The sequence below is a fragment of the Cryptotermes secundus genome, unplaced genomic scaffold, assembly GCF_002891405.2.
Source record: "Cryptotermes secundus unplaced genomic scaffold, Csec_1.0 scaffold5452, whole genome shotgun sequence".
NCBI classification, from domain to species: Eukaryota; Metazoa; Arthropoda; class Insecta; order Blattodea; family Kalotermitidae; genus Cryptotermes; species Cryptotermes secundus.
This window is the reverse complement of record NW_019727923.1, coordinates 24,321-36,781: the sequence shown is the minus strand read 5'-3', so window position 1 is coordinate 36,781 and position 12,461 is coordinate 24,321. Positions and strand designations below refer to the sequence as shown.

The 12,461-nt window shown below is 42.6% G+C and overlaps 1 protein-coding gene across 2 annotated transcripts; it reads left to right on the top strand.

Moving 5' to 3' along the window:
* Positions 1–5,808: 5,808 nt before the first annotated feature.
* LOC111865102 lies at positions 5,809–12,117 on the top strand. Of its 2 annotated transcripts, none has more exons than XM_023852836.1 (3): positions 5,809–5,869; positions 9,785–10,010; positions 11,917–12,117. In XM_023852836.1, exons 1-3 carry the CDS (start codon positions 5,855–5,857, stop codon positions 12,048–12,050), a joined length of 375 nt encoding a protein of 124 aa, XP_023708604.1. In that variant the 5' UTR covers positions 5,809–5,854; the 3' UTR covers positions 12,051–12,117. The 2 variants fall into 2 exon arrangements, with proteins under 2 accessions (XP_023708604.1, XP_023708603.1); XM_023852835.2 differs by lacking the exon at positions 5,809–5,869 and adding an exon at positions 7,769–8,126.
* Positions 12,118–12,461: the final 344 nt, after the last annotated feature.

Sequence of the window (12,461 nt, the reverse complement as noted above, 5' to 3'; positions counted from 1 at the left end):
ACTTTAGGTAGGTTTCCCCTTTGACGCAACCTTCAAGGAAGAACGTCACGCTGCCCCACACCATCACTCCCGGGACTGGAAATCGTATTCAATGGTGGTACTGTGTTTCTCTGGCCGCTAAAACACTCAGTTGTGTCTGTTGACCGATCCTGATGTGTGAAATTTGGCCTCATCAGTCCAGACAATATTCCGGATAAGGTCAGGGTTCTCCTGAAACTTGGTCAGCATTAACTTGGCGAACTCAAGTCGCCAGTCGAAGTCGTCCTCGTTAAGAACATGAATAAGCCGTGGATGGTATGGCGTCAGCTTCGTGTCACTCAAAACTCTCAACAAACTTGTCCTCGAAATGTCCAGTAGGGCCGGCAAACGGCGGGTAGACTTCGATTTCTGAGGAGATGATGCCAGTTCCGCAGCAACACGTGCTTGTGTGTCAGCAGTTCGGAGAGTTGTCGGCTGACCAGGATGCTTGGGATTCAAAGCACTGGCAGTTTCATCAAACTGCTTGTTTATTCAGACGATTCTGTCCCTGTGGACTGCTGGCGGTCCAAACTCTTCCAACATCCTGCGCTGGACTTCTGATACATTGTTAGTAACTGAGAAAAGGCGCACACATTTTACACGCTGCTCGATAGACAACCGTCTACCGGCCATTATGTTTCCTCGATGCGCACTAAGTAGGCAGAGTATTGACCTCGTTCACAGCATACCGTATGATGCTGCCATCTATCGACAACAAAACGTACTTTTCCATTATCCCGTGTATTGTTGGATAGGTTAGTTATTAAAATGATCAAAAACTGCCTAATTGAGTCTGGTCCACCCTCAATTAAAACCAATGTCCGTCACATGCGCCACGATTTTAAAAAAGCGAGGAATTTGGAGGTGATATTCAAATCTTAATGGCAGAATAGGTAACTTAGAAGTATCACTACATGGGGGGGGGGATGGGGTAGTTTAGTTTATTGTGGCGCTATGCTACAAACCGGAAGACCGAGGGGTTTGTGTTTTGATGAGGCCATTGAATATTTTCTATTGACCTAACCTTTCCAGACGCACTATGGACTTGGGGTCAACTCAGCCTCTAACAGAAACGAGTACGAGGAATATTCTTTGAATGTTCTTGGATGTAAAGGGCAGCCGACCCGTAGGGCTGACAACATTACCTTCATCTCTTAGCCGATTGTCTACAAAATGTGGAAAACTATACATTCCAAAACCCTATGGTCCTCCACGGCCTGATACAGAGATACCTTTATTTTTTTTTTTTACTTTTACTTTACACTACAATATGGCTGCAGAAGAAATTATCCGCGAATAATACCTGTAGTCGTCTCTAGATCGATTCAAATTTATCCTCGCTGATCACAGCACCGCACTTGTACACTCCGACTTAATTCATGGTCCCTCTTTCCGACCCTTAACGTGGAATGGCGATTTCTTGTTCCACTGTTGGTATGTGCAGAGTTCTGAGTGTTCGTCTGTGGGATATCTTGTGTATGTTCACTGGAGGCTGCAGAGAAGAGAAAAGCAGAACGGATGCAGTGAGAATCATAACAATCTGCTCACCTGATAATGGCCGGTTAGACGGAAACCTGTAGTGACAATAAAGGGATGACAACGAGAGAATATTAAAAGACGTTGCACATAGACGGAAAACAAGCGGAAGGCAAAGTCAGACCTTTGCAGTTCAAAGGGATACTGTTCTTCAGTGTCTTCCGGAATTTGCTTTCAGCTATTACCGATATTTTCAATAGGTTTTATTATTATTATTATTATTATTATTAATAAATAATGTGTTACAACGTCAATATAATTAGAATTCATTCTATGTATAGGAGACAATTGCTCAGCGGATTACGGACTTTACGAAGTGTGTCCCGGTGGCTCGGAGTGCAATCATGAAGCCAGAAAGTGTGTACGGACCAACACAACCACACCGATACTTCCTAAAGGATCCTGCGAAATTCGGCGAGTATATGATTAACAGTAAGGGATTCGTTCCATGCAGTTCTTCCAAACAGAACTGTTTCTGACTTGTATGCCGGAGGCACAGGTTCGTGTCCAGTACGAGACACCGTATATCCTGACTGAGATTGAGTTTAGATTTCCTCGGTCTCTCCAAGCAAATGATGAAACAGCGACTGAAATTCAGTGTGTGACAGCCGTCTTTCCTGCCCTATAAAATTCATCACCTCCGGCTACTCGTTATTTGAGGCTGCAGAGATGACGTGGCAACCGGCGCGCGGCTCTTCTGAGCCATCACTGCAATTCCCGGAAATAAAGATTTAAACTCTTCTTACAAACCTACCAGATATTAGAAAGCCTCTGCATGTAAAGCACGTAGTTAAACAAAGTAAACTATAGAATCCATTTTAAGAAACTACCAGACATTACAAAGCCTCCTGCAAGTAAAGCACGTAACTAAGCAATCACGTCTTCCATTTTACGTCTTCGGCTTCTGAGCTTCTGAAGCTTATCACACACGGCTCTATATTCAGAAAGTGTGTTCGTTCTTAAAATATCATCTGGATTACCGACAGTGTTGTTAAGTAGACTCTATGCCAACGCGGATAAACTGCGTAAGCCCGTAAGGGCTCTACAGCCCTTTGTTCGGCCCTGGCCTCACTCCTTGGACTAGTAATCCACCCATGGCAAGGCCGCTACCCACACACAAGAAAATAGAAACACAAAATAAGCCACAAACAGGCACAAATTCCTTGAGTAGGATTCACATCCAGGATTACAGCTTTCGAGCGAGCGAAGACAATTCATGACTTACAACGCGTGCCAATAGTGATCGGAAGTTTAGGAATGTATCAGTGAACGCCGCAAACATAGCTCAAGCGGTTAGTCGCTGCCTTCCCATCGCGGCGGCCCGGGTTCGAACCAGGGTCTGGCCAAGTGGGATTTGTGGTGGACAAAGTGGCGCTGGGGCCGTGTTTCTCCGAGTACTTCGGTTTCCCCTGCCAATCTTCATTCCGCCTGTTACTCCACAATCACCCTCATTCTAACCGCTCACTTCGTTGGGCCCTTACGTTGGTCTCCACTTATCCGGGTCCTCTCCTTCCTTGTGCTGAGGTTCACCAGCACCTCTTTCTGGAAAGCTCCACTGGAGTTACTGCCCTCCTCCTTCTTCTCGTGGATGGCGAGAAGTTCGGTGAGAAGGGAGGAAGATTTTGGTTTTGGTGTTGGTAGGCGGGAGTTCTGTTTCGGTACTACCATTAAGTGTCTCGCAAGTAGGGAAAGATGGGAGTATCTGGGTTCTGTTCTATAATTGGTAGAAATGTTTTCTTATCCTGGGGTCTTATACGGGTCTGGCTCTGGCAGGGCAGGAAGAATCTTTCCTTGCAATCACACTCACCTCTTCAGATTTTGGTGTCTCCGTCTCATCGTGGTAAGGGGGTTTAAGTATGCCAAGGACCCTGAGAGCTATACCAGCGGTAGCGTAGTTACTGGCAGGGCCTCCCTTGCTGGACAGGTCAAAGGGTAGACATCAGACGAAGAGAGACACCAAAAACTGATGCCGGAACCAGCGTCATCAGCAGCGACTTGAAGCACAGAGCAAATAATGCTCGAGATGGTTCAAGTTCGTATAGCAACAGGCGTGAACAGAGTGGTTTGAACGGCTGCTGTACTGCGATGTGGAAAGCAAATGGAAAAACTACCACATTATCACTTTTCCTGGATAGTCTCTTTCCAAAAACAGAAGATTGCATTAAGTTGAGGAACTGTTTTGGAAGAGACTGTGGACCTGTCTTCTGACAGATTACTGATGAATGAATGAATTATTTAATTCACTTCAGCTCACTGAATGCAACGGAAACTATTAGTAACTCTTTTTTAGAAATTTGCTTATAACACTTTTACTGAAGGTACGTAGTTGTAAATTTGTGCCCGACTTTGCCGAAAGTTGGATGAAGACTCCTTGAGGTGGAATGCACTCTCTCTGAATCCTGAGGTCCACGAACCACAGACTCCAGGAGAAATCCACTCCTCCACTTTTGCCATTGGTTAAGTATGCAAACTAGGAATTTCCCTAAATTTCTCAATTTCCAATCAGGTTACTTTGCTATGTGACTCTGGCAGTTGCTGACCTGACGCTAAAGTTGATAGAGATTTGATGCATTAGGATCAGGGGAAGAGGCTCCGGCTCTCCCACTTCTAAGTTATAGCTGTTCCAAGCTGCCAGCTCTCAAATTGTCAAAGACTTTCCGACTCTGCTGAAACTGCCAAAATTCCAGGAAAGTACCAGATGTACTTCCTGTCCACATAGCAAAATTTGAACTATGTCCCTTCTGCGTGTAAGAGTTGGCTATCTGCCGGATTTTCTTTGTATTTTCTTGATATTAACTTAATATAGATTTCATTAATAGAAAATAGTCCAACAAATTATGATGAACTGTTACATCATCAAACATCTGCGGCTGGTACAATAGGCAAGAAATGGCCGCAGTACAAGGGACTTAGACCCACCCCAAAAGTAATAAAAAAAGAATGGAGTTTCATTAAAAATGTCCGTTTAATAAACAAATATATTTTAATTATACTATTACGAGTATTTAATCAAGAATAAATTGTAATTAAGGACTATGATGTAATAAATGTTACAAAGAACGTATTCGAAAACACACGTATAAAAATTTGAGTACATATTTTGCTAATGGAACAAATATGAGGGGTATACATATCTCCTAATTATTAACACCGTATGCTACAGAAATATCTGGGAGGCCCCAACTGACTCTTGTAGACAAACTAATCTGGAGTACCTTCTCACAAATTATTTGGCACGAGAGAATTACTTCTCTCTATAGGAAAGGATTACTGTATCCCAACTGGAGACATCAGGCAAGGCTTGCTAAGCTTGGTAGCCTCATTGTACCTACGGAAACAGCAGAAACATCCAACTACCGAGCCTCAGTTTTTAGGTGGCTCAGTACACGCATTCGGGCTCTGGTAATTGTCTCGTCCTGCCTTAATTTGGAGTTAGATCGAAAAGCGTTCACAAGATACACACAATACAGAAATCATCATTAATACAAGTAATTAAGGCTTTATACGAGACATTTCAACGGTTATATAGAACCAACAGGTACAAATGTAGTATTTAAAATTCATTTATTTTCTAAATTAAATAACAAAAAACAACGCATTTCGACTATATGTTTCTATTAACAAATTCGAAATCGATAAATTTTGACACAGAGAAAGCATATCAGTAAAATTCTGACCTTATCTTTTTAATTTTAACTTGAGACTTTTGAGGGTTGTTTCTTCGGTCTACTGGAAGACTCAATTCTCAACACCAGTCTCTGTGTGTTTTCTGGCGATCGGATCTCTACCAGCGAAATGAAGGAACGAAAACCCTGGAAATACGGGGAAATTTTACCCATCACAACGTGGCCAGATAAGACTGTGACAAGGAAGACTGGTTCTCCTCATTTCCATGTCCGGATCTCATATCCTGCTTTTCGTAACGAAGTAACAAGTTTGGGTTTTTCTGTATGTGTATGTGTGTATGTATGTATGTATGCAAGAGATATTTTTGTCTGTAATCTTTGTAAAAATTATAGCTTAAATTGGATTTTCCACTGCTTTCTGTTGGTCATTTCTTTGTCCACCAGTTCCTGTTTAAGGACAAATACTTCATTAGAGGCTAATCTTCCGCGATAATATTTGTTGTAAATTGTTTAGTGGAAGCACCGAAAATTTATCATAATTGCCTTGTGTTTGGTAGTTGGATAAAATAATTTCTGCCACTGACGAATATATAAATAGACAGGTCAAGTTCAGTCCATTAACCAGTCAGAATAGAATCTAACGAAGACTTTCCGATATAGGAAAGGAAAATACAATGGGAGGGTATAAGGTATTGTACACGAACAACTTATCAACGTAAGGAAATCAGGAGCTAATTTAAGAAAATAAGTCAGCAGGCTTATTTTTATGTTATTTAAACCAAGCAAAAAAAACAACAAACTCCCTGGACAGTAGTCCGTAAGCGAACTATACCGACCGAGCGACCTCCGCTTGTCGGCGAAGTTAGTGCCAACTTTTTCGGATAGAGGGTGTCCCGTGGTCAGCGCAATGGATCCCAACCGCCGTTAATCTCCTGTTTTCTAGACTGGAGCCGTTATTCCAATAAGATTACTCCTCAATTATCCTCACGAGGCTGAGAGGACCCCGTTCCAGATTCACTACTTCTCAGAAAATCTGGTAGCGCCGGCAAACGAACCTGGGATCACTGGATCTATAGCCCGAAACTCCGACCACTAGATCACAGAGGCGGTCTATTTGCACGAACCAAGTAAAATAAAACAAAATCACTTTGAGTATCCTGTCACATGCTTCATATTCAAAACACTTCAAAGGTTTTGATTGAATTTTGTAATGGTATTCTGTGTTAAATATTGTCTACCGAAATTATGTTTGATTCATTTCCGATAAATTTAATTATTAATTTATTTCAAGTTATAATATAAAGGGTCAGCATTTTTTTTAATTATCCTTCGCACTACAGCCCCAGTGGACCTAGGCCTACCTCCATAAAGTTCTCCGTTCACTTCGGTTTTTCTAGATCTTAGATATTCGGTAGGACTCCTTGGGCGGGTGATCAGCTCGTCGCAAGGCCTCTACCTGTACACAAACACAGAAAAACCCACACAAACATCCATGGCCTGAGTGGGATTCGAACCCACGATCCCGGCTTTCGAGCGAGCGAGACAGTGCACGCCTTAGACCGCTCGGCTACCGTGACCGGCCAAAGAATCAGCATATAGGCAATAATAATTTCGAATTTACAGGTTTATCTGATATAAAAATCAGATTTGTGCCATACAAACTTTATACTTAATGGCTTCTTACTTGTTTTATATATAATACGTAAAGATCAGAAAATATTTCATAACTGTGTCTCTTCTCGAAATTCTCTGTGGTATAGTGGTAAGAGTTCCTGCCTACGAATGCTGAAGTCCCAGGTTCGATTTTCGGCGCTACAAGATTTTCTGAGAAGTAGTGTGTGTGTGTGTGTGTGTGTGTGTGTGGAACGGGGTCCACTCAGCTTCGTGAGGACAATTGAGGAGCTCTTTGAATGAGATGGTGCCTCCGGTCTAGAAAACCGAGACAAATGACCTTCGGTATCCTTTGTGCTTACCACGTGACACACTATATCCCCAGCAGTTGGCAATAGCTTCGCCGATAAGAGGCGGTCGCTCAGTCGGTATACTTCGCTTGCGGACTTTGGGCCACGGAGTTTGTGTCTCTTCTCTCCGTTATAGATGGTGAGAAGCAGGTTTAGTCACAGTACGCAGTGAAACAATATTTCTAATATTGACGATCCTTGAAAAACTGACATTTATCTGCAAAATACAATGATGAAGACAGATAACTCTATAAAGATTTTAAATTGAAGAAAAGCTACTCCAGTTCTGTAGCACTACTCTGTAATCTCTGAATACACTTTCTTGTTCACAATTTCCTGTACTTTTTGTACTGCCCTGGGTCTCTGTCTAGCCCAAAAACTTATCTCGATTCATTGTTAGCTGTTCAAGACGTTCCGTTTCAGTTACATCTGCTTATATAATTATATACAACCACAAATGTACATGTAATGCCGTAGAATTTCGGCACTGGTTTTGGTAACTTTTAGGTATTAAGTTATCTTGGGTTCACAGTTACAGAAGTTAGAGGAAGGGTTAATGTTTGTACGTAGTAGAATGCAGGAAGTAGCAGCGTCAGCGAGAAATTGTCACATTGCATAGTAGCGCTGATCCACGCGGAAGAGACGGCAGACGGCCAAGGCGGACAGAGTGCCGACTCAGCGAGACGGCCTGAGAAGATCCAACCGTCTTTATCCATCTGACCAACGAGAGACGGAACTTTGGGGGAGAATTCCCTCTAGTGCTGACCCCAAAGACAGGAGTCAGCAGGGGGAAGGTTATAAATTTGCTAACGCAACTGGAGGAGCTACTTTTTATCATCTTTTGATCATCTATCTTTGATCATCTATCGACTATCGATGAATGTAACTGAGTGTACAATGTTAAGTGAGTAGCCAGCTAGAGGCCAAGAGGGCCAGAGCCATGGCCGTGCCAGACCAAGGGGACACCATCAATTTCCTACACCAAGTAAGTCGAACTATTCATATCAGTCATGGATATACAGTGAGATATTATTAAAGTGTCATGTTACAGGGTTAGGGCAGAGAGAGTAGGCCCTGAGTGGGGACGTAGCAGTTACCTCGAAAGGTAGGGATGGTGAACCCAAGTGTATCGTTATCCAAATTACAATGTGTACGTAACCGACGACTGTCGGCTACGAAAGTGTGATGTACGTAAGTGTATATATAGTAGTCGAAAGCAGACCAAGTAAGGTGATGCTTGTGTGTTAATAACTTACGCCACAGTCACACCCTCTATTTCCCCTTTCTCACGTACTTCTCATGTTTTCGATACTGTGAACTCACAACCAAGAGGTAGTTAACGAGACAATTACCAAGCGCTTAGCCTTGCAACTGGCCATACCCCAAGGGCGCAACAGCATGAATGGCGGAAGCGGTGGAGGAATCCTCCACTCCCCCTTAAACCATAACAGTATATATCGGGTGTTTCACGACTTCAGAGCATAACTGCAGGATGTGATTTCCTAGACCTTTGTCATCAAAAAGTTCATATAAACATGTGTCCGATTTTTGACGGTTACGGAGTTAGGACCATTTTTTCATTCCCGTACACGCCCTCGTGTGAACCGCGTCTGTCATCCGGCGGGTCGCTATTTTTAGCCAGGTTCAGACAGAGCGTTCTCGTTATTACGACACTTGAGAGGTACCTAAGGCGTGGTGGGTTGTTATGTCCGACCACGGCTAATGTGGCGGCTACTGGTGTTCAGAACAACTCTCATCTCGGTGCGTCGGTTACGTTCACGATGCCATTTACATTTTCATTTGAGGAGTATGCAGATATGATTTATGTGTGCGGGTTTTTTGACGGTAACTCAGTTCTTGCCGTGGCTGAATGTCAGCAACGGTTTCCGAATCGTAGAATACCGAAACGGAGAGTGTTTACTGGAGTTTACCAGGAATTGCGAGATACCGGTAGACTTCCCGCCGTTCGTATTGCAGCCGATCGTGTTGTTAATAAAGGCGTCAATGAAGAAGGCATTGTTCGTATGGTACACCGCAGTCCACGTATGAGTACGCGAAGAATTGCCAGCCAGGTCTCCAGACTTAAGCCCACTGGATTATTGTGTGTGGGGATGGATGAAAGAACTGGTTTACAATGTGAAAGTGGCAACGCGAGATGCTTTGCTCGGTCGCATTCTGGACGCCGCTGACCACATAAGGAACAGCCAGCTGAAGCTGCTACGTGCTACCCGCGCGGTTCACAACCGAGCGGCAGCCCGTGTTGCGGCCGGCGGTGGCATTTTCGAAAATCAGCTTCAAGCACCAATCAATTCAAATTAAAGGTAATTTCACTAAGTTAACTGTACATTCATACTTTAAATGTATCATGTATTATGCTGGTTTATTATTTTGTTCCGTAATCGTTACCTTCTATTCTGAGATTAAAACGGTCAAAACTCCGTAACCGTCGAAATTCGGACACATGTTTATATGAACTTTTTTGATTACAAAGCCTAGGAAATCATCTCTTGCAGTTATTCCCTAAAGTGGTGAAACAGCCTGTATAAAGAACATACGGTGTACATGTAAGCTCCTTCTGCAGTTTCTCAGACATACACTACAAATTGAGACATATGCTTATGATTTACCTGTATCTCTCTCCAGATTGTCATTGCTGTGTTCAGTTTTGCATACACCGTACTCTTGTCAGCGAATCATGGTTCTGGTCTTTCGATTTGGCCTCCAACGGTTTGTCGTTTTGTATGCAGTACTTCCGCTTGCGGTGTGACTAACGCCTCCGACTGCCACACCGACGAGCAGTACGTGCAGAGAAGACGATGGTGTGACTGCTGCTTTGCAAATTGCTGTGGTGCTTGCGTTAAAACTATCGGTACGTGAAAGTGTCCTCTGGAATAACAAAATACATCGTGTTGCTCGTAATCTGTTGGATGACTACTTCCATTTTGATAACTGAATTATGTCTGAGGACACTAATTGAGAACGGAGCACATGCCAGTATATTCAGATTATGAGCATCTGTTTTATGACACAGTACAATCTGTGTAAGTTCTGAAGGAAAATGTTGGAAATTCATTAACTTCGACTTGTAGCCCTAATCAGGAAACAGCGGGCTTCTAAGGAAGTTTGTAAACAATAACAGATATCGCCGTGTCATGGCCTATAAGTTCCTAATTTAAAACATTTGAAATGTCATACATCGACTGGGCAAGTGCAGTGCATCTTAAGAATACTGAAATGGAGCAACAACAAAAGAAAATATTTTGTTCTCAATCTTGTGTTACACTTCTTGCCTTCTATGTGTATGTGCAATGTCGGTTAACCTTCTCTCATCTTGAAGAAAGCAGTCTTCTGGGATTTGGCACCGTGTATATGCAGTGTTAACTAGTTAACTAGTTAACTAGTCTGCTTTTACCGGTTCTCACGGTCTCTCCGCTNCGAAACGTCGGTTAACACCACATATACACGGTGCCAAATCCCAGAAGACTGCATTCTTCATAGTCACCGCCGTGAAAGCCTCAAATCTTACAACAAAAGAAACTCTCTTTATTGTGACTATAAGTTTCTGTCTAACAGGCCTTCATCAGATGTACAAGTTGTTATGACGAAGGAGTCTGCCAATCAATGTATCACTGTTCTCTTTTCGTATGACATAAAATTCTAATATAACTGATCACATATTGCAGATAACGCAAACATGTTCATTGCAACAGCCCGTTAACTCACGTAACCTAGAAGTAGTCAGAAGAAGTTACATAAGAAAAGCAGAACGGCATTACAGTGAAAATCATAACAACCTGTTCACCTGATGATGGCCGGTTAAACGGAAACCTGTAGTGACAATAAAGAGATGACAACGAGAAAATATAAACAGACGTTGCACACAGNGTTATGACGAAGGAGTCTGCCAATCAATGTATCACTGTTCTCTTTTCGTATGACATAAAATTCTAATATAACTGATCACATATTGCAGATAACGCAAACATGTTCATTGCAACAGCCCGTTAACTCACGTAACCTAGAAGTAGTCAGAAGAAGTTACATAAGAAAAGCAGAACGGCATTACAGTGAAAATCATAACAACCTGTTCACCTGATGATGGCGAGTTAAACGAAAACCTGTAGTGACAATAAAGAGATGACAACGAGAGAATATAAACTGACGTTGCACACAGACGGAAAACAAGCGGAAGGCAAAGTCAGACCTACGCAGTTCAAAAGGATACTGCTCTTCAGTGACTTCCGGAAGTTGCTTTCAGCTGTTACCGATATTNTTCTGTCTAACAGGCCTTCATCAGATGTACAAGTTGTTATGACGAAGGAGTCTGCCAATCAATGTATCACTGTTCTCTTTTCGTATGACATAAAATTCTAATATAACTGATCACATATTGCAGATAACGCAAACATGTTCATTGCAACAGCCCGTTAACTCACGTAACCTAGAAGTAGTCAGAGGAAGTTACATAAGAAAAGCAGAACGGCATTACAGTGAAAATCATAACAACCTGTTCACCTGATGATGGCCGGTTAAACGGAAACCTGTAGTGACAATAAAGAGATGACAACGAGAAAATATAAACAGACGTTGCACATAGACGGAAAACAAGCGGACGGCAAAGTCAGGCCTACGCACTTCAAAAGGTTACTGTTCTTCAGTGTCTTCCGTAATTTGCTTTCAGCTGTTACCGATATTTTCAATACGTTGTGTTATTATTATTATTATAATAAATACAAAATATCTTACAAAGTCAATATTATTAAAATTGTTCCTAGGTATTGGAGACAACTGCTCAGCGGATTACGACAGTAGGAACGGACATTACGAAGTGTGTCCTGGTGGCTCGGAGTGCAGCCGTGACAGCAGCAGGTGTGTAAGGACCAACTCCACCACACCGATACTCCCGTAAGGACACGTATTGTAGTGAGCTGCTGTACTAAACGTAACAGTGTAATAAAACATTGAAGATACTCGTACTAGTGCCACTTTTGTTCCACATACCTTACCCAATTAAAATTGACATTACGCATGACTTATTTGCAGAGTACTTAAAATGAACACAAAAGGAGGCCTGGTTCCTGCGAAATTCGGGCGAATTTCATGATTGATTCTAAGGGCTCTGCTCCATGCAGTTCGCTCAAACAGAACCGTTTCTGATATGTATGCCGGAGGCACTGGTTCGAGTCCGGTACGACACACCGTCTATCCTGACTGAGATTCCGTTTAGATTTCCTCAGTCTCTCCAGAAAAATGACGAAACAGCGACTAAAATTTAGTACGTGACTGACTTCTCTTCTGTCATTTAAAATTCATCTCCGGT